We start from the raw sequence: 23,630 nt of genomic DNA, 5'->3' as shown, positions 1-23,630 counted from the left end.
GCAGTCTAAAGGCTCGTACACACGGTCACACATCCAACAAACTTTCCCTTGGATTTTTTTCCTAATTGATTTGTCCGGTCACACCCATAGCATACACACGCTCAGACTTTTCTGCAAACTTTTCTAAAAATGACCCAACATCACATTTTAACATTGGTTCTGAGCATGCGTATTTGTACTTTGTACAAAAGTTGATTGGCTTGCTGTACACACGGTCAGACTAGGCACCATCGGACTTTTGTTGCCGAAAAGTTGGTCCGTTTGCAGACCCAACTTTTTGTTGGATGAAACCCGAAAAAGTTGGTCCGATGGAGCGTACACACGGTCAGACAAATTAGAAAACTTGCAGATTTTGAAGTTGGTTGGCAAAAAGTGTGACCGTGTGTATGGGGCTTTACTATAGAAATTGTTTTGATATGTAAGTTTGATTGATTGCAATTGGGTATTTCAGACTTATAAAGGATATATTTAGGGGATGTTGACCATTTTAGGACTGATTGGACTGCTATACTTTATTTACATGGGTTTTTTTTTTTATTATTCTGAGGGAGACTGTCTTTATATCAGATAAAAAGCAAAATGTTGGCTGTGCTAAGGACAGTGGAATAACATTTATAAGTCTCCAGAACCTTGCTGTCTCTAGGATCTTGTAGACAGTTAATAATTGGGATCCCAGAGATCAACCTCTGAATATGATCCCAGTTGAGCATTTCACTCAATCTTTAAAAAAAAAAAAAAAACATTTCATGAAATCCGTAGGATATCATTGTGGCCTTCTATGTAACCATTCTAGTTGCTTGGCTGTTTCTGGCTTCTAAGGCAATGACGCAGAACAAATATGCTGCAAGTGAAGTTGAGCTTCATGCACACTGGGCTTAAAAAAAGTATGTTCCCTCTAGAGCGTTTTTGTACATAGTTTAGGCGAGTTTTGCATTTTTCAGCCAGAAAGCTCCAATCAGAAACACAAACCAGAAGGGTTTTTTCCTATCTCTAAATACTGAGCTCAAAATATGTCTGTAATGGTCCTAATGTGTATGGTCACATAGGATAACATTGGGCTGCTTCTACAGGCAGAACACAAAACTCCTGTAGAAGAAACAATTTTTAAGCCAGTGTTCTTTGAGCCTGAAGCCTGGTACATACGGGCCAATTGTCAGAAAACATCGACCAGTTATAAAAAAACATCCGACTTTCAGCCCGTGTGTATGTCAGTCTGTCCGACAGAAGTCAGCTTCTGTCGAACGACCATGCTGGAAAACCAGCAGACGCCCAACTCCCCATCAGCGCTCTCAGCCAATGGCAGAGAGCGCTAATCAAAGTGTTCTGATGGGAGGGTCATCCCCTGTCAGAACACAACAGCTAAGTACTGTACTAACTTCACATAGTTAGTAGAGCAGCACTGACCAGAACTGACAGTTTTTTTTCATTCAACCCAAAAACTCATATGCCTCGTACACACAAGCAGACGGGAAAACTGCTATGAGAGCTTTTTGTCGGGAATCTTGGCCGTGTGTATGCTCCATCGCAGTTTTTCCAACGGGAAAACTGACGGACCAAAAAATAGATTAGGATCTCTTTTTTACCGTCAGACCAAAATCCGAGCGGGAAAACTGGTCGTCTATATGGTATAAAACCGTGCATGCTCAGAATCAAGTATGAGATGGGAGCATTTTTTCTGGTAAAACTAGCGTTCGTAATGGAGATAGCACATTCATCACGCTGTAACGGACTGAAAAGCACGAAGACTGAAAAGCGTGAATCGTCTCTCACCAAACTTTTACTAACCCAAGGATCAGCAAAAGCAGCCCAAACGGTGGCGCCATTGGAATGGAACTTCCCCTTTATAGTGCCATCGTACGTGTTGTACGTCACCGCATTTTGAACCGGGGGACTTTTGTCTGAGCGTGTGTATGCAAGGCAGGCTGAGAGGATTAGAAAATCGAAATGTATGTAGGTTTGTAGTCATCACAGCTTTTTTTTCGCTTTTTCAGGAGCGTGGAAAAATGGTGTTGAACCTGTAAGGTTATGTTATTGTTACTCCAGTAAAATTCAGGGAAACAATTCTAAGAGTGGCCAACATGTTCTGGGGTCCAAAATGCTCCTTTGTCACCAGCGTAGTGTGGCACTTCAATTTCTATCTTGAGTTTTGCAGTCTGTGTATGCATTGTGGTATGCACCTTTCTAACTTTCAAATGATGTAATGTCTCTTGTGGTTTTTAGAGTTTTTACACTATTTCTGAAGAAATTTCTCAGCACGTGTCTCAGGCCTCGTACACACGACCGCGAAACCTCGTCGTAAAAGAAACATTGTTTTCCTCAACGAGTTCCTTGTCAGGCTTGTCGAGAATCTTGTCAAGCTTTCTTTGCATACACACTGTCAAGACAAAATCTTGTTGTTCTCAAACGTGGTGATGTACAACACGTACAACGGCACTATAAAGGGGAAGTTCGATTCCACTGGCACAACCCTTGGGGGCTGCTTTTGCTAATCTCGTTACTGCGTGTTAAGTAAAAGTTTGGAAAGAGATGATTTGCGCTTTTCTGTCTGTTACAGCGTGACAAATGTGCTATCTCCATTAGGGCTCTCGTCTCATACTTTATTCTGAGTATGCGCGGGTTTCTAAGCATACACGCGAACGTGTTTCTCGTTGTAAACCAGCCCGACGAGAAACACGACGAGGAAATTGAGACTCCCGATGAGAAAAAAGAGAACTTGTTCTCTTTTTTTTTCTCGTCGAGAACCACAACAGTTTTCTCGACGAAAAACATACACACAAGCGTTTTCCTCGGCAAAAAATCTCTGCCACCAAGTTTCTTGATGAATTTTGTCGAGGAAAATGGTTGTGTGTATGAGGCCTGAGAGTCTAGGGTTGTGAAATGCTAGGTTTATTTAGCTGTTATATCTAATGTGTTTTTTACTGAGTTCAGCTGAACTCACATGATTTCAAACCGGCATTTCAGTCCAACTTTGGGGGCAATTTGACAGACATCTGTTTGGGTTCATGCACAGATGTCTATTGAACTCGCTCTAAAAGTCACCAATAGAAGTGCAGAAACTACTTTTGGAAGTCAGTGCGGCGTCGTACCAATTCAGACGGTGCCATTACCGGCAATAGGCTCCGATTTGGTATGCGATTTGACATGTCAATTTGGCCCAATGTGAACATGGGCTTAGAGGTAGTCAGGGGCCCCAACCCTTCAGAGCCTCATAGGGGTAATAATTATGACCAGCAAGGTGATAGAACCAATAGCAACATTATAGGTTATACAAGAATCTGAACAATAGCTCTTAAACAACAATAATTGTGCATGCTTAAATATGAATGCTTTATAATTACCCCATGGAGAAAGTTACCTAAATGGTTTGCCATGTATTTGGATTGTATTTGTTATTGGAAGTATGGCAATCAACCAGACCTTTAGTGGGTCTATCTGATAATTTAATTCTTGGTTCAAAGATTTACAATGAACTGATTTTAGGTGGTCCCGACATTCCTTAAGTAATATATTAACAAGGGCTGTTTAATATGTAATTATTTAAAGCGGTAGTTCACCCAAAAATCAACTTTCTGCAGTTAGATCCAGCATACTGCTGACATCTGCAGTATGCTGGTCTTTTTTTTTTGGTACTTATCGTTTTAGCAGTAATTCTTCTATTGCTCCGAGCGGGGATTACTTCCTGGTATAGGCGTTCCCTTCAAGACAAGCAAGGTGATTGACAGCCTTCGATAGCGTGTCACGGCTTCCGAAAATACACGAGTGACGTTCGGCAATTTACGGCGCCTGCCCAGTCAGCTCTACACGGCAGGCGCAGGCGCCGTAAACAGCCTAGTGTCACCTCGGCTGTTTTTGGAAGCTGTGACGCGCTATCGAAGGCCGTCAATCAACTTGCTTGCCTTCGGGAACGCCCATTCCCCGAAGGATTCCCCGCTCTGAGCCATAGAAGAAATACTGCTAAAACGAAAAGTACCAAAAGAAAAAAAAAAAAAACAGCATACTGCAGATGTCAGATTACTTCCTGGTATAGGCGTTCCCTTCAAGACAAGCAAGTTGATTGACAGCCTTCGATAGCGCATCACAGCTTCCGAAAATACACGAGTGGCGCTCGGCAATTTACGGCGCCTGCGCAGTCAGCTCTACACGGCAGGCGCCGTAAACAGCCAAGTGTCACCTCGGCTGTTTTCGGAAGCCGTGACGCGCTATCAAAGGCCGTCAATCAACTTGCTTGCCTTCGGGAACGCCCATTCCCCGAAGGATTCCTCGCTCGGAGCCAAAGAAGAAATATTGCTAAAACGAAAAGTACCAAAAGAAAAAAAAAAAAGCATACTGCAGATGTCAGCAGTATGCTGGATCTAACTGCAGAAAGTTGATTTTTGGGTGAACTCCCGCTTTAAGATTTAGGCTAAAGCTGAAAAGTGCAAAATTAGGCTTACCGCTGTACAGAAACCAACCAGCTTGTTCAATTAAGCTTTGGCAATAGAACCTGGAAGCTGATTGGTTTCTATGCAGAAGTGAGATTTATTTTGCACTCTCCAGCTTTAGTAAATAAACCCTTGTATTTAGAGTCGTAAACTGTTATGGTAAGATCAACTGAACAATCTGCAGTGTTAGTTAATTTGTTTTAAATGTTTTTAAATAATTATTCACATGTGTGGCTGAGGCAGCCCTTGAGAAGAAATCTGTAGTGGATTGCTTTTTCCAAGGCAACCTCCTCACCATCTGATTTAACCCTGTAAATGGCACACACCCGTGCCACAATCAAGTGCAACCACATTGCACGAAATAGACTTGTATGGATCATGTTTGGCAGCTATTTACATTTTGCAGCGACCACAACACATGTGCAGCTCTGAGAGGTGGATGCTTGTTTGTGTTCAGGTGGATGGCCAGGGTTTACCCCCCCCCCCCAACTGCCTGGCTTTACTGTCCAAGTGAATAAACCCTAAATTCTAATACACATGCTAAATAAAGAATAGAAAGTATGTTTGAAGGAGTTAGTTAGTTAGTTAGTCATTTTGTTTTGGAAAAAAAAAAATTCTTGCTATCGCCCCATATTTAGTTGGCTTACATTGACTGTTTTGGCAAGTCTGACTTTTCAGCTTGAGAGTATGAGGTTAAAAGTCACATTATGTTTGAGCTTTGCAGTCTTTCCCACTGCATGACTTTATGCTGATAATTCAAAGTCAGTTCACTTTTAATACGTTTTTGGGGTTTTGTAAGATACATAGTGTAATCTGTACAGATGCTCAGATGGGACTAACAGTTGAAGAACTTTCAGATCGCATCCATAAATCATAGAAAACAATATAGGGTATAACCATAAAGATCAATAAGTATGACATACTGTACTACAAGCCAGAGTTGCAGTAGCGATATCCGTATTGTGAACTACATATAAATTGGTAGGAAAGAAAGGTGGGAGGTGTATTTGGGCATAGTGCAAATGTGTGTTAACCATGAACTTGGAGAAACTCTTGGAGTACATTGAGACAGGCCCTGCACAGAGGGTGGTCAAGAAATGTTCAGTGCAAAGGGTTGCAACTGTAGACCTTAGATAACCTGTGACACATGACTCCCAAGCTAAAGGGTCTGACATTAATATCAAAGTGTTAGTATAGCCAAAACCTTTTCTTTCAGTTTTGGAAACAGTAGGAAAGGATTAGAAAAACCCTGTCAAGTTTTTACTGCTGTCTATGCCCTTCTTACCCAAACTTCCTGTGTTATTTCAAAGAACCCTTCTTGTTTGCAACTTGGACTTCAGAATAATTATTCTGTATATTGTAAAAATATACAACTAGGAGTGGTTAAGTAGTTTAGTGAAATAAAAATGGTCAGGTCTGACATCATTCAATGCTGTTAGCCTACAGAATTAAATATCAACCGGTGGTTTCTGTAGTTGCAAGTTATGTAAAGGGATAAAAAAAATGGGGAATGGTGCATGTATTGCAGAGATATACTGCATGTTTTTTTTTTTTGCCTTGACATATGCTTCTAGTCTAAATCTTGGTCACATATGTCTCGAAGTAGAAAAAAATGCAGGCTCTTGAGAATAACCACAGGAAAAAAGAAAAAGAGTGTAGTCTGGAGATCCCTTCCTGAACCCTACTAAAATAGATTTGATAAAAAAAAATTAAGTATAGTATAACTTACATCTCCCTAGGTTGTAATGGACTATGCATACTGTAGTAAGCACTTGTAGGGAATATGTCTGTTTCCATGCAGATGTGGAAATGGTTGCCCTCAAACATTGTTGCCTAGTCCTAGGTCCACTTGGGTGTTGGTGGGATAATGTCAGTGCAGCTGGAAACAGCCAAAAACGTCTGGTGTCACAAAGGTGCCCTTGGGAGGATTGTGTAATAAGATATGGCAAACTGCAAAGGAAGACTTGCCTTAACCAATGTTTATTGATAACATCAGTGACATATTTCATGATAATGAAATAATGTGTCTGTGCATTGCTGATTGCTTGGCACCAGTCATTCAGCTAATCTGTGTTACACACCTTTTACCTGAGAAAACAACAAGTTGCCACAAAATGTATCACTGGTGTTATCAATAAGCTATTATTCATCTTGATACATTTGGTCATGACAATTCTTACTTTGCAGTCTACTATATCTTATTACAAAACCCTCCTGTTGGGGCCTCTGTGACACCAGACACTTTTGGCTGTATTTCAACTGCACATACTCTTTAAGTGTTAGCCCAGTTGGCCAAGAGAAGCAGAACACTACTACAAATTGGGTTGGATTTACTAAAGGAAAAGAGACTGTGCATTTTGCAAAGTGCAGTTGTTTCAGAGATTAGTAAATGAGCAGAAGCTCTGCTGACCTCCACCATCCAATTATATGCAAGCAAAAAAACATTTTTTTTTCCTTGCATGTGATTGGGTATTCTTTGCAAAGTGAAGCTTTACATCACTTACTGAGCTGTGGGGCAACTGCTCTTTGCAAAGTGCACAGTATGTTTGCCTTTAGTAAATCAACCCCATTGTGTCCAATTATTTAGAATTTTCTCAAATAGCCAAATCAACTTACATATGGCTACGTTATACCTTGCTCTTTCTTTTTGTGCATCATTTGAGATTTTCTAAAAGCCTTAAACGGCCCAAAACATAGAAGACTAATATTATTACTCCCAAAGTTGGCTAAATATTGTAGGTATTGAAGTTACGAAAATGCACCTTGCACTGATCATGTCCTTTGTTTTATCCTCTGCCTCAACAAACTAAAACAAATATGTCATCAACTTAGGGCGTGTGCTGCCACGTGATTTTCTATCTGGCAAGGTGTCACCATTTTGTGGTGAAGCAATGGAAAAAAGCTAAAAGTAAGGTGCCATTTTAAAACCAGAAGCCTGGAGGTGTAATGATAATGCTTTTCGAACGATGAGGCCAGTGACGTCTTGTTATTAGTATATACAGCGGCTATTTGGCAGGGAAACAGCGTGCTACAGTTTATTGTATTTCTGGAATCAAAAAACCTATTTACGATTTAACAGCAGCGATCCCTTGAGGTAAACAGAAGCACGCACAGAGTCGTCTTTTTAGCATTGCTTGCCATACGGTATTTCTTCTTGTGGTATGAAGTTTTTTTTTTTTTTTTCACCTCTCTTTAGCTCTAGATAGAGAGCTTTTGTTCATATTCTCACTGGTCTGTGATGTATTGACAAACTGTCTGCTGAGTGCACAGCATAGTTTTAACAGGACAAGCCAATGCAGATTTGTGATGTGTATAGTCAGGGCTGCTTATAGTTTAGAAGGAAGCGAATGCAATAGGTCAGAAGAATGTACCATTTATAAACACCCCTCCTTTCCTTTTTATGCTCATGTGTGAGATGTAGCAGAGTGAAGGCAGCGTGTACACAAGGCAGAACAGGCAGCACAGGAGGAGAGTCAGCCTGGAAGTGATCTGCAGTTCTTGCCTTCCCGTCTAGTGATTTTCCAAGCTCTTCAGCTTCTCTCGCTCTCTCTCTGTTTCTCCCCCCTCTGTGGAAAGGACGGGTCGTTTTATTGGAAAATAACATGGTTCAGCCCACTAACTGCATGCTGCATGTTGGGTAAATTCAAAACCCACATGCGAGACCTAGTGCGGAAGAATTATTTACATCTGATGGATATTTTCGCTGCTTATTGCATAGTAATGAGCTTCTGACAGGCGCGACCTTTCATAAGACAGCTCACATTATTGGCTTCCTGCCCAGAATATTGCTGCAACATTATCTGTGATTGGTTATCTCCCTATCATGCATTGCTTCACAGGGGAAACAGCTTCTTCTTCTTTTTTTTTTTTGTTTTATTAAATCTACGATGGCTGGCTGCAATATGTTACTCTGTAAGTATCTGCACAGGGGACGGATAGGCAAGTGTGTGCTGTATCCACGCAGAAAAAGAGGGAAGGAAAGTGTGAAGGAGAAAAGTACTGCTTGGTTAAAATTAAAACGTGTTTGTTTTTTCTACAGGTTGGTACTAAGAAGTGCCTTTCCTGACGTCCCTGCTGCTTGGACCCGCTTCTAGAGCAGCCTCTGCTTTTTGCCTTGCTTGCTGCCAGCTACACTGCAACGAGAGCAAATCCACCCTTCTCATCTATACCTCCCCTTCCCAATTCTGCTCCTAATCAAGACAGATCCCTGCATAAGGCACTGTGGGTATAGTAACAAAAAAAAAAGAAACCAAACAAAGGTGACTGCTTTTGGGAAAGCAAAGACAGACACATGGGGATATAGGGAAATCCAGTGGAAACCTTTTTGATTTTTTTCTCTACAGTGCTGCATCGATACATGCCTAACTAATCAATACAGATTGCACAGCAGATCCCTATTGAATTGCCAGTTCAGCTGCGTGGAGATTACCTTTCAGCAAACTTTACTGAGAGCAGCCCGGATAGCGTGTGCCAGCACAGGGGTCGCCACGTATTCATGCTTTTGGGCTGAATATCAGAACTCCAAATGGGTTACTGAGAGGACAGAGAAGCTCCAGGCCACCTCAATTACGCAAACCAAATGTTTTTAATATCACAAATCCGCTACTGTGTATTATTTGTAAGGTAGTAGCTGAAGAGCAGTGAGACATCTGTATGCATATACAGACAGCACAGTTTTACCATTTCAAAACTACAAGGGAGACAGAAAGGACGATTGGAGTTTTTTCGTTCCCTGGTGACTTCCGAGAAGTTTTTAGCTATCTGTAGAATTTAAGTATGGCTGTTAGCATGGGACCCATCCGGGACACAAAATGGCTAACATTGGAAGTGTGTCGGGAGTTCCAAAGAGGGACCTGCTCAAGGCCAGACACAGAATGTAAATTTGCACACCCTGCGAAAAGCTGCCAAGTCGAAAATGGACGAGTAATCGCCTGCTTTGATTCACTGAAAGTGAGTAAACATTCTTACATTTTTTGGGGATAAACATTTAACAAATACATGCAAGAACAGTATCAGAGCTGCCTGGTATATAAGCACTGCTTTTTCTCACGTGGCTGTTTGCATTGCTAGCTAGAAAAGGCACCATATGCATGTGGTCTTAAGTAGGAAACATAACGTATTTGTATTGACATTATTTGTTAATTAGCATGAGAGCAATAAGTAATTAAATGATTTGAGTATAGAACTTGTGCTTTTAAAAGTAGATTTTATTTAATTCCTTAATTTTTCTTATATTGATTACTGTATATTAATATGAAATGTTGAAATGAGTTATCATTTGTAATACTTAGCTAAATTTTCAGCCATCTTGCTCTGCATTTCATCATGCTGTTGACATATGGATTAGTCTATTACACAGAATCAAGCTATTTCATTCCCCATTTTACTAATATGAATGACCAATCAAATTTTTCACAGAACTTAGTGTTATACTTTATTATTCCAATTGCAGAAAATCCCATTATTTAGATAAGTAGCGGTTATTAGCTATTTGTTTCGACTGCAGCTTGTGAAGAGTAAGGGGGTATTTTTAAATGTCTTCCATTTGTAAAACTTCATATTCCGGATCTTATCTTTAAGAGAAGCAGCATTTGCAGTTACTGCTCTAAATAAAGTTTGTGGTTTCTTAATCATGGCTTTGCAGTATGCAAGCGGATCTGATGACAAACTGTGGGGTGCGCATTTTAAAGCTGCCTATACAGTATGTAAGCATGTAATGAACACAATATGGTTGTTTTAGGCCTTCTGCACCAATAATGGGCATGTGCATGGGTGGTCATTAGCTTTGAAGATGGAGCAGTATCCATTCACAATCATTCAAGGCTTCATTGCTGCAAGTGTATGGCTCTAAACTATCTATTATGGAGTAATATCTATCAGATTTGGCTGTTTATTATAGAAATACATTTTATTTTGGGAAATTGGGCCATCTGCAGCACGAAAAGAAAAAAATCTCAGGCTTCCTAATCTGCCTGTATAGTTTTCAGTTTCAGACTGAATCCTTGTTTTTCAATATGGTCAATTGAAAAGCTACACATGTCTATTGACAGACGAATCTATTAGGATAGAATTTGCCCCGGACCCAATTAGCATGACAGAATACTGTAACAAACTTTGAAGTAACAAACTTTGGAAACTCAACCCCAGCTAAAATGTATATTTTTTAGAGAGGGGAGAAAGGTTAAGCTGTCCATACATGGATCAAACTTCAACCAGTTCAGCAGGGACTGGACAAACATCCATGTGTGGCCACTGCGGTTGAAAACAAGTCGATCTACAGATGCTGATAGTCTTTTGTTCAACAACCATATTGGTATTTTCTTGCTTGATCAGCACTGCAGGCAATATGCTGCAGCACTGATTTGTGTATTCTGATGGTGGGGAAGTCTCCCTGCTGTCAGAGTCAGAATACAATGACGCAGTAAGGAGGAAGCCCCATCTACATTGAATGTGTGGATGGGGAAATTGGGTCAGTTTTTTTTTTTTTTCAACCTGCCAGGTTGAATAAAAAAAAAAAATGGCCCCTGTAGGGCCAGTTTTAGAGTTTTTTTGCTGTCTGTGTCAGCATTTGGGAGATTTAACCTTACTTCCATTTTTAGGGTAAAACAAGTACAGGAAGTGATAGAATAACCCTCTGGTGGAAACAAAGACAGCTGCAAAAGCTTTGTTTTGTGGGGAGGGGTTAGAACATCTGCCAGGTTTGTAGAGCTCTCCATGTCTGTTCTTCCTGTGCTGATAACACCTTTTTTTTTCCTGAATATCTTTTTGATACAGGAAGTGAGGTGAAATCTCAGAAACAAACAACATTTCATATATATATATATATATATATATATATATATATATATATATATATATATATATATATATATATATATGTATGTGTGTGTGTGTGTGTGTGTATATATATATATATATATATATATATATATATATATATATATGTGTATGTGTATGTGTGTATATATATATATATATATATATATATATATATATATATATATATATATATATATATATATATATATATATATATATATATATATTCCATAGTCAAGCTGGCTCTAATTCCAAGTCCTTGACTGATAAAAGGTAGAAATGTATTCTTTACATATTACCAAGAATTACTTTACAGTATTTGTAAATAGGGCTGTACTTATAGTGCCTTGGGCAGCAGGGTTTTAAAAACCAATGTGACAACTTTTTTCCTTTTTTCAATTATCCAATCAAGTGAAAAGCAGATTCCTTTACACATATTTCATGTGCATATGTTAGATAAATGAACTGAATAGTCACAGTTTATTGAGAATCCACTTTAGTAAATTTAGAATTTACTCCTTTAGTATATCGGCCCATACTGCAAGGTTCTAAAAAGTATGCTGAGGATAAAGTAGACTCACCTTTGGTAGTTGGCAGTGTCTTTCTATAGGAAAGGAAGTCTTCCTATGTTCACAAAAAGTCAAACCTCTTCTGCCACAACACCTTAATGACAATGATCTTAACTCTGAAACATTAAAGTATTTTTTTAAGAGTTTTAGTAATAGCTCTTTTAAATAAACCAATCTGCAACTGATTTTCTGGGCCTTTAAATGTTCCGAAAATCCTTCTGTATACTTATTTAGCACTGTAAGGTTGTATTTTTTTTTTAAAACCTGGACATCTGTTTTAACAATTTAGGAGCGTTATTAAAATCTGTAATACTGGTTCCATAATCACAACAAATGTAATAATAAAGTGATAAAATCTGTAAGTTAGCAATTAAAGGGCATAATTGTAGATCTAGAGGCCAGAGTTAACCAATTCTACATTCTGCTAGCATACATCTACTTTTTTTTTTACTTAATGTGAGTTTAGTTTATTAAAGGCAGCTTGTCTCTGTCAAAGGTGTATTGTGTTGGTCTGTTATTAATGCTCTTGGCACTGATCCACACCTTAACAGGGTTAAAGCTGACCTTTAAGAGTCATTACTTCAGTTAGTAATTTTTAGATTGTATTAGGTTCTATGGGGCCCATCTAGAATCATATTGGGTTTATTATCTACAACATGCTAAGGAAACAAACTGCTTGCAAATAAACACAGAAGGGAGTTTTTTTTTTATGCATTCTTATTGGGGGCCAGTTAATCTAAAATATACAAATTACAAATATATTGGCAACATTAAAGGCCTGGATACATGATCACTGAGTACTTCAATCCACCTAGCTCACAGCTTTGAAATTCCTGCCACTGACCCCTCAGTAATGCCTTCCTGCAGAGTGCAATGAAGTGAACACTTTGCTGAGTACTACATGTACTGAGCTATGTACCCCAATGCACTCTTCGTGCCCTGGAAGTCATGGAGTGAGCTTGTCTCGATATCCATGTACAATGATATACATATTTTTAAAGCTTCTGATTTCTTGCAAGTATTGCCATTGAAGATGACTTCACAGACTATATTCTTCAATAGCACATAACATGGAAATGATAAAATGTACATAAGTTTAAAGTGAACCTGTGCTTTTACCCATGTAGGACAAAATAAACCCTTTACAGCAGGAAATACTCACCTGAATAGAACAACAGAGGAAGGTGAATGTGCGTTGCTGTGGACCTGGGTATTATAGCAAACCTGTTGCTTTGCCCTGCAAAGGGAAAACATAGGTTTGCTTTACAGTTCAAAATATCAAGGCACTGATGATTTCATGAGTTATTTTTCATTAAATAAATTTCAAGAACATCCTAGGCAGCCATAGGCAACTCTCAGTGGACATTTCCAGGTGCTTTTACATCAGCTTCAGTTTGCATTTCAGTGCAGTTAAAAGACTGTAGAAAGTGTAAAATGTTTGTTATTGTTAGGAGCAAAAAAGTTTGTAGTGTACCTAATTATCATTTTTGTAGACCTTTAAACATGACACACTCTATAGGGCACAACAAATTCATCTCCAAAGGCTTTCTCATAAAAATTAACTGATATTTAAAGTGTAAGTAAACCCTCCTATCGTTTTCAGCCAAGGAAGCTGCCACCTTTGACTCTATTTAATCTACAACTGCCATGACGCTGCACATGTGATCGGTTATGACACCAGCCATTGGATGGTTTAAGGCCTCGTACACACGACCGAGGAACTCGTCGTAAATGAAACATTGTTTTCCTCGACGAGTTCCTTGTTAGTCTTGTCGCGAATCTTGACAAGCTTTCTTTGCGTACACACTGTCAAGACAAAATCTTGTCGTTCTCAAACGCGGTGACGTACAACATGTACGACGGCACTATAAAGGGGAAGCTTGATTCCACTGGCTCCACCCTTGGGGCTGCTTTTACTAATCTCATGTTACTGCGGGTTAAGCGGGTTAAGACAAATGTGCTATCTCCATTACGAACGCTACTTTTACCGAAGGTGCGCTCCCGTCTCATACTTTATCCTGAGCATGCGCGGGTTTGTAAGCATACACACAAATGTGTTTCTCGTCGTAAACCAGCCCGACGAGAAACACGACGAGGAAATTGAGACTCCCGACGAGGAAAAAGAGAACTTGTTCTCTTTTTCCTCGTCGTGTTTCTCGTCGGGCTGGATTACGACGAGAAACACACTTGTGTGTATGCTTAGAAACCCGCGCATGCTCAGAATAAAGTATGAGACGGGAGCGCACCTTCGGTAAAAGTAGCATTCGTAATGGAGATAGCACATTCGTCACGCTGTAACAGACTGAAAAGCGCGAATCGTCTCTCACCAAACTTTTACTTAACACGCAGTAACATGAGATCAGTAATAGCAGCACCAAGGGTGGCACCAGTGGAATCAAACTTCCTCTTTATAGTGCCGTCGTACATGTTGTACGTCACCACGTTTGAGAGCAACGAGATTTTGTCTTGACAGTGTGTACGCAAAGAAAGCTTGTCAAGATTCTCGACAAGCCTAACAAGGAACTTGTCGAGGAAAACGATGTTTAATTTACGACGAGTTCCTTGGTCGTGTGTACGAGGCCATACACACGACCGTTTTCCTCGGCAAAAAAGCTCTGCCTCCAAGTTACTTGATGGATTCTGTCGAGGGAAACGGTCGTGTGTACGAGGCCTGACAGTTTGGTTGAGAGCACAACCAAAAGGAGTATTACATTTCTGGCACGTCCCGGAAATTAAACTTTTTTGAAACTGGTAAATGGATGGGTTTACTTCCGCAATGTTAATTATTTACTATCACTGGAAAGCGCAAAATCAGGCACAATTCTGCATAGAAACCAATAATCTTCTAACCCCAGCTTGTTCAATTAAGCCTGGTAATAAAACCTGGAAGCTCATTGGTTTCTGTGCAGAAGTGAGCCTGTTTTTGCGTTTTCCAGCTCAATTTAGGCCTCAACTGTTTCTTTATATAAATATATATATTTATCTTTATTAGAGAAATGTCTCATGGTTGCTGGTGCTAATTCAACGTATCTGTCGAGTCATCACAGCAAAGGTAGCTTGAAAAAAAGAAAAAGTCATTTATAGAGGCGTGAGAGGGAGGTGCAAACTCCATCGACCAGAAAGCTTGGAGATAGTCCGATTTCTGTTTTTGTAGTCCCAAGTGAGGCAGAGGGGGCAGCCGCACTGATCAGCTATAACGTAGTATCGGTATCAGGACCGATACTGAGCATTTGCGCGAGTACTTGTACTCGCGCAAATGCTCCCAATGCCTTTGCCGATACCTGAGATGGGAGAAGTCAGCGGGTGGAGTCGGCAAGCGGAGGGCGGGAGGGGCGGAGCGGAGAGCAGAGTGGAACGGAGAGTCCTCAGGCGGGTAAGCTTGCAGCCGCATCATGATCCATCGGCGATCGGAGCTATCACATTCGGTAAAGGAAGTGACGCTCCGTGTTGCGGTTACACTGTCCGAGCTTGAAAATCTGCGACGCCCATGTAGTTTGGGCTGGGTGTAACAAGATGTCCGCTGCTGCTTTATTGAGGCCGATTGCAGGGTGTACTAAGATGGGCGTCGCAGAGGCAGCATAGAAAAATTAATCCTCTCGTGCCTATACGTGCCCGCCATCTGTCAGTGCCCGCTATCTGTCAGTGCTCATTAGTGCTGCTTAAGCAGTGTCACCTATTAGTGCCAGCCACCTGTCAGTACCATCTATCACTGCCATATATCAGTGCCAGCCACCTGTCAGTGCCATCTTTCACTGCCATCTATCAGTGCCAGCCACCTGTCAGTGTCATCTATTGGTGCCAGTGCCCCCCTGTCAGTGCCAGCCACCTCTCAGTGCCAGCCATCAGTGCCCCCCTGTCAGTGCCAGCCACCTGTCAGTACCATCTATCACTGCCATCTATCAGTGCCAGCCACCTGTCAGTGCCATCTATTAGTGCCAGTGCCCCCTTGTCAGTGCCAGAAACCTCTCAGTGCCAGTTATCAGTGCCCCCCTGTCAGTGCCAGCCACCTGTCAGTGCCACCTGCCAGTGCCAGCCTTTAGTGCCACCTGTCAGTGCCAGCCATCAGGGCCACCTGTCAGTGCTCGCCAACCTGTCAGTACTCATCAGTGCTGCATATCAGTGCCACCTAATCCTATCAGTGCTCATCAATGCTGCTTAATTAGTGCCACCTATCAGTGCTGCATATCAGTGCCACCTAATCTGTATTGTGCGTTAAAACTGTCACCTGACATTAAACAAAGTATTGGTAATAGGTATCGGCGAGTACTTGAAAAAAATACTGGGACAACCCTAATGCTGACCCATGTCCACAGCCAAAACTGCCTACAATGGGCACATGAGTGTCAGAACTGGAGCACAGAGCAGTGGAAGAAGGTGGCCTAGTCTGATGAATCCCATTTTCGTTTACATTGTGTTGATGGCCAGGTACATGTGTGTCACTTATCTTGAGAAGGGATGGCACCAGGATGCAGTACAGGAAGAAGGCAAAGCAGTGTGATGCGTTGGACAATTTTCTTCTGCTACCGATGGCTTGGTACCAGATACCATAACATAACTTCAGATGTCTAGTGGTGACCATGCTTCGATGGGTCAGGGCTGTTTGGCTGCTAAAGGGGATTTACTAATTATTATGTGGGTGGTCATTAGAAAAAGAAAAGTAATGCCACTTATAGTTTTTGTTTTGTTCTGTTTTGGTCAAGTTCAGAAAGATGCTTAGGGCAGAGTATAGATTATTATTGTATAATATTTCATGATAGCAAATCAGAAATAGCTTTCAGAGTTTAAGGGTGGACAGAAAAATGGGCTTCTTGCTGACTGGTGACACCTCTAGAACTTTTGAATAGTTATCCTTTAAGTTACCTCTTTCCAGCATCTCCCTGAAATTTTCAACTAACCTGCTCATGTTCCTGATCCACACTGAACAGCCCTACAGGGAGAGTAAAAAATACAATTATTTCTTCTGGAGAGCCTGTCTATGGTTGGAAAACATAACAAATGACCTCCCCAAAGAAATGAACATGAAGTACATATAGTATTATGTATGAATATTGAATATTATTATTATACAGGATTTTTATATAGCACCAACAGTTTATGCAATGCTTTACAACTTGAGGGTAGAAGGTACAAATACAACACACTTTAATACAGTAGGAATCAGAAGGCCCTGTTGTCATTTATATTACATATTCTGGTTCATATTCCAAATTTATGCATTGACATACCTCCATAGACCCAGTATGCTGACTTGGCACCATCCATAGGCTGATTATCTCTTTAATAAGACACAGAAGTTGAATCCAAGGCAATTTTCTTCAGAGAAGTGCAGTACAGAGGATGTTTTTCCAGTCTACTAAAGTATGAGAAGACATTGACTCCTGAGACTTGTTCCTCTGAGGACCAACACGCACACTGACTGGGGAAACATGGAATAAAAAGGGAGGGTCTAGCTAGGATTGAACTAACTAGCACTAAACAGGGGGGTGGACTGAAGGAGATACCAAATCACATTAGTAAACAAGTTGTAGTGATCCTAAACCACCACTAGATGTCAGCACACTTCAAAACAATAATACATAGAAATGGGACAGAATGTAACACATTATATAAATACATACACACATATCCATTGGTGAAGCTTTTGAAGCTATGCAGGTAATGTTCCTACCTGAATCTGCTGACACCCCTCCCTTTATTATAGTAAAACACAGATTGAAAATAAAGAATAACCAAATTTAGCAGCAACACTATGCTGAAAAGGGGAAAAATAGTAAAACACGGAGTAGCACAACTACCATTACAACTAGAAACCAAAACATAAAGATTTCAGCATAAATAAGAATAATACTAACTGATTTCCTATCTAAACAACTTAAGGGCCAGTTCACACCAAAACGCAGAGTGGGAAACCTGCGTTGAATGGCTATGGTCAAAACGCACTGCACTTGCAATCTGTAGCAGGCGTCAGTGTTAACAACACACCAAACGTGGATTGCAAATGCAATGTGTTTGCCTGCACTTGTTTGCATGGTACAGTGTTACTGCAATCCGGTTGCTGTATATTTTGTAAAGTAGTGCATGTGCTATGTTTGCTGCGGTCCGGCACAATTTCAACCCATTTAAATGAATGGGCTAATATTGCACTGCACCTGGATCGCATTTGTGAATCGCACAGGAACGCACAGTGCATTCTTGCATGATTCTTGGTGTGAACTGACCCTCAAAAAGGATTTCAGTCTTTCTGAATGCAGTGCAGGAGTTAGGCTCCTTTTACACAGGTGACCAAGGAACAGTAAAGATGGGGGGTTCATTTGCATTTTTGATGCCCACTGATACCTCCCAGTTTTCTAAGATGGAAATGAGAGACACCTACTAGCAAATGGATGTAGGCATAGGACACACCCCTGCCTCGCCCCCTAAAAAGGAGAATTTAACAAAAAATGAATTGCTAAACCCACAAGTGTTTTTTTTTTTTTTTACCACCACTATTCCTTTATTCTGGCTTTTAGAATTTACAAATGCAGACATTTAAAAATTGAATGAAAGGTTTAGCACTGGGGAATGTTTGAAAGATAAGTAGTGCATTGTATATACAATTATACAGATCAGACCAAAACGAGGGACAAATGAGGAGGACAGAGGGACAGAGGAACTTTGTTCCAAATTAGGGACAGTCCCTCAAAATCAGAGACAGTTGGGAGCTATAATGATCGCCCACCTACATGTGGACATGGTACAGCTCAGGTGAGTACACATTGTCATGGCCATAATGCTTTGCATCACAGTGTGGCCAGGGGTGGACTGACCACTCATGGGGCCCCCGGGCAATAGGAGATTATGGGGCCCCCGGGCAATAGATTATGGGACCACACAGTATACACACATACAGTATACACACACAGTATACACACACAGTATACACGCACAGTATACACAAACCGTATACATACACACAGAATACACACACACACTGAAAAGGTACAGGAGCTATAATCTTGGGATTTAAAAAAAAAAAAAGATTTTTATATACCGTTCCTGGTTTTACTGAGGCTGGCAACTCTGATGGGGCCCCCTGGTGGCATGGGGCCCTCGGGCAGTGCCTGAGTGCCCGAATGGTCAGTCCGCCCCTGGGTGTGGCAGTTTTGTCGAGTTTGACAAGCAAAACCTTTCCATAGATATAGGAGCTCAATTTGTTTCTTTTTTGCACTTCTTTCTTTTTTCTTTTTACCTGGTGATCCTACCAGGAACAACTTTTCTGTCCTAGGGTGACAACCATACTGTATCTAGGAAGAGCAGAACTGTCCCCTAGAAAGAGAATGTATTATGATGTGTTATGAGCTCCCAGCTGTCCCTGATTTCAAGGGACTGTCCCTGATTTGGAAGAAAGTCCCGCTGCCTCTCTGCCCTCCTCATTTGTCCCTCATTTTCGTCTGATCTATATAATTGTATATCAAATGCACTATTTTATTTCTCAAAAAGTTTCTCAGTGCTAAACCTTCCATCCAATTTCTAAATTGCTGCATTTGTAATTCTCAGAAGCCAGTTTAAAGAAATAATAGTGGTAAAAAACAAAACAAAAAAAAAAACACTTGTGGATTTAACCACTTGACCTCTGGAAGGTTTATGCCTCTTCATGACCAGGCAATTTTTGGTGATAAAGCACTGTGTTACTTTAGATGACATTTGCAAAGTCATGCCACTTTCTACCCTAATAAAATTGATGTTCCTTGCGCCCCCCCCCCCCCCCCACAAATAGAGCTTTCTTTTGGTGGTATTTGATCACCTCTGCATTTTTGTATTATTATTTCAGGTACTTACATAGCACTGTCAATTTATGCAGCACTTTACATATATATTATACATTCACATCAGTCCCTACCCTCAAGGAGCTTACAATATAAGGTCCCTAACTCACATTTATACATATACATATTAGGGCCAATTTAGACAGGATCCAATTAACCTTCCAGCATGTCTTTGAAGTGTGGGAAGAAACCTGAGTACCCGGAGAAAACCCACACAAGGAGAACATGCAAACTCTGAGCAGGTGGTGTCGTGGTCAGGATTCAAACCAGCAAACCTTTTTACTGCTAGGTTAAAGTGCTAACCACTACACCAGTGTGCCACCTGTATACAAAAAAAGCTAAAATGTAGGTCTATATGTAATCTGCTACATATTTTTGGTTATTTAAAAATATTCCAATAGGCATATATCGATGGGGTATTTTTATTGATTTTTATTTATTTACTTATTTTTTACTAGCGTGGTGGCGATCAGCGACTTATAGCGAGGCTGCAATATTGCTGCAAACATTTGGACACTAACTGACACTTTTTGAGGACCAGGGACACTAATACATTGATCAGTGCTAAAAAATATGCACTGTCACTATACTAATGACCCTAGCTGAGAAGGGGTTAAACATCTAGGGCAATCAAAGGGTTAACTGTGTGCCTAACTAGTGTTTTACTACACTGTGTGAGGTGCTTTTACTAGGGGAAGAGATGAAATGTATTCCCTGCTTTGCGGGGACACAGATTTCATCTCTTCCCTCCTGTCAAAACTGCAATCTGTCTTGTTTACATAGGCAGACAGCCGTTCTGTCTTTCTGCAGGATGATTGGTGAGTGACGGCGGACATGGAGTCTGTGGTACCCACCGTTCGGCTCCCACTGTGTGTGATCACAGTGGGAGTGAGCCCCCTACATGGAAATGTCGGATCATGTACATATACATGATCCTACCCAGAAATGTCAGATCATGTGTATATATAGGTGATTCTTCCCAGAAATGTCCTATGCCTACGTATTTTTGCTAATGGGTGTCCCTCATTCCCATCTTAAAAAGTTGTAACATCTCACCCTTTTCATAACATGGGAGTTACCAGATAGCTGGTAATCATGCTGATAACTGTCCACATAGGAAGAGAGTGGATTAATAGATTACTGGTACTTTTGACACTTGCTGTACAGATCTAATGAAATGCTTTAAATTCTATATGCAATAGATCATAAGAGAGAAAATAAATTAAATGTATTATTAGGGTTTACATACACTTTAGGCTCCATTGCTAGTAATAGACTGTTAAGAAACCAAACTCCTCTAGTTCCAGGAAGCTGTTTTAAAGACAAAAAGGGAAACACTGCAGGATGATAGCTGAAAAAATACCATAAAAAGGTAAAACAGTTCTTGCTGTGCAAATGCATTTATTATAGCACAGTAAAGATCGTTGGTTGGCTACACTTAAATAAATTGATATTTAGCTATACATAGATCTAAAATGCACTTATTAAATATTTTGTGACAGGTTGATTGACTTGAAGGACACATTCACTTTAGCTAGGTTGATCCTTTTCATGGTTGGCAATATTTCATAAACATTTCCAAGGACGCCTTTTTTTTTTTTTTTTTTTGTCCAGCGAGCCATTGTATGCAGAGAACGTACTTTAATTAAAGGGGCATTCATTAAAACATGGCTTGGTTCTACAAGAGACATATCATTAACCTATTGTAGAATTGAATTTTAAAATACTGTATGTACAGGAAGATTTATCATAATAAGGACAGAAACACAGCCTCTTTCACAAGAGTGCTTTGGCCTGTACAGCATGAAAACCTGGCATATTTCAGGCCCCACAGGCACAGGTATTGCATACAACGTGCTAAAATACACAGTTGCACGCACATACGGGTGGTACTCACGTACAGAGCCTTATGCATGCAGCCACATATTATTCATTTTGACAGTCTGCTGAAAATGGGCTGTATACATCCACCTTTGCCTCCTTGATATATTTCAGTTTTTTTACAAAGCCAAACTGCCTGTGTACATATATTTCTTTGAGCCTCGTACACACTACTAGATTTTTTTTCCGTTCAACGGTCGTGTGTACGAGGCCTTCGAATGATTCTAAAGGCACACTTACCCGCTCTGTACAATGGTTTTGCACAGGTCAGCCCCACCCCCTTCTCTCCTGACTGACTGTGACTGACAGCAGCAGGAGCCAATGGCTGCTGCCTCTCTATCCAGTGAAAAGAGAGAGGGCTGCTGCTCTTGTGCACCTCGCAAGATAGAGATTGGGCACAGGTAAGTATAAGGAGGGACTGGGGGCTGCATGCATATTTTTTTTTTTACCTTATTGCATTGAGTGCATTAAGGTAGAAAAAAAAAACCTTCTACCTTAAAAAAACACTTTAATAATTTTTGTTTCTGTCTGTGTTCCTGTTGCAGATTTTCCCTTACTTCCTGTCTGGTAAAACCATTGTCAGCATAATAGAAAAATAAGGGAAAGGGCTGATTCACATCACAATTTCTGCACTCCGAATGCAATTTTGCATAGGCGTTTATATGTGTTTTTGATGCATTTTCAATGCGTCCCAGTGCAATTTTCCTTTTTTTTTTTTTCAAACGCCTCTTTATTGATTTTCAACTTGAAAAATTGTCGTTCCAAACTCTTCACAACTTTACAAGGCCACTAAAAGTAGGAACTGAAAGTTGCACATAAGATCAAGCCAACAGCACACATACAAAAGTTCTATGTAATCACCTCTTTTTTTTGTTTTAACACTTAAAAAACTCAGGATAACGAATATTCTGGTGCATGCTTTTACATGCATACAGAAACATTCCATATTGAAATAATTCAGCATATTCTACTTTTGTTGACTGCAGTAGAAAGCACTGCACTGGTGTGAGCATTGGAATTGAAATACATGGTAAACAAGGTGCCTGTGTTTTAAAACACACTGGACTGCATCTGATGTGTGAACTGGTTCACTCCAGATGCAGGCCAGTGTGTTTTTATTATGCGTAAAAAGAATGCATGGACAGTGTTTAACATGGACTCCAATGGTCGTAGTTCACACCAGTGCAGTGCGTTCTACTGCAGTCAACAAAAGTAGAACATGTTGCATTTTTATAAGTATAGAATGCATCTGGAATGGGGCAAAATCCATCAAAAATGTACCGGAACCCATATGTCCTCAACTATAAGCAATTGAAGAAAAAAAAAGAAAAGAGGAGAACCACCTGAACGCACCAAAAACGCATAGAAAATGAAAATGCTGAAACACATTTAAAACACAAAGATTATGGTGTGAACCAGCCCTTAATCTCACTAATGAACAATAAAAACTCAACAGGAGTTCTAATCCTGTGTCACTTTAAATTAAGGTTTTAACATGTTAATGTCACTTCAATCGTTTTAAATCTGTAATAGTAATGCATGGTGATCCTGCCAAAAGGGTCCTTATTCAGACTTTTTCTGTTATAGTGTGACAGAGCTCTGTCCATGTCTATGTTGTGCTCCCTCATTGTCACCTTGTGTTACACAGCTCCAGATGAAGAGTACACGTGGCTGTTTAACACATTGTACACAAGGCATGGTCCCCTGTTGTTGTCATGAGAAAATTTGCCCTGGGAAATGTCATACAGCCATTGGGCATGTAGGGCATGTATGTAAACAGGAAGTGTCTAAAAGAGGCTGCAGAAAAGGATACAAAAGTGAAAACAAAAATATCTTTCTTGTGTATCTTTGATTACGAAAAATAATACCTAATTTATTTGTATTAATAAGGCACCTAGTGCTGTTTAAGCATTAGGAAGGGTATTGTAAAGCTAAATACATACTAGAAGCTTTTTTTGTTCAGCCCAGGGGACTGAACAAAAAATAAAACCTGCCAGATCGCTGTAATAACACAAGCGATGTTACTGCGGCAATTTTCCTTGCTGTGCTATTGTATTCTGACAGGAGAGACCGGCTTCTGTAGAACAGACAGCTGTACTGTACACATGAGTCAAAAGTCAGCCGGTTCCTGCGGA

The 23,630-nt window shown here is 40.4% G+C and overlaps 1 protein-coding gene across 14 annotated transcripts in view; it reads left to right on the top strand.

Moving 5' to 3' along the window:
• MBNL1 (muscleblind like splicing regulator 1) overlaps positions 1-23,630 on the top strand; it is a 259,895-nt gene that overhangs the window by 64,125 nt on the left and 172,140 nt on the right. For 12 of the 14 annotated variants that reach the window (XM_040349194.1, XM_040349191.1, XM_040349197.1 and 9 more), the window contains exon 2: positions 8,461-9,371. The exons of 1 other annotated variant lie outside the window; for it this stretch is intronic. In XM_040349194.1, the coding sequence (XP_040205128.1) occupies positions 9,198-9,371 (174 nt within the window). In that variant the 5' untranslated portion in view covers positions 8,461-9,197. Of the gene's footprint in view, positions 1-6,892; positions 8,334-8,460; positions 9,372-23,630 lie in introns of those variants that run through there. One more of the 14 variants, XM_040349193.1, reaches the window with a different exon arrangement.

The sequence above is a fragment of the Rana temporaria genome, chromosome 4, assembly GCF_905171775.1.
Source record: "Rana temporaria chromosome 4, aRanTem1.1, whole genome shotgun sequence".
Lineage (NCBI taxonomy): Eukaryota > Metazoa > Chordata > Amphibia > Anura > Ranidae > Rana > Rana temporaria.
Note: the sequence above shows the minus strand (reverse complement) of the source record. Positions and strands in the feature narration are given on the sequence as shown.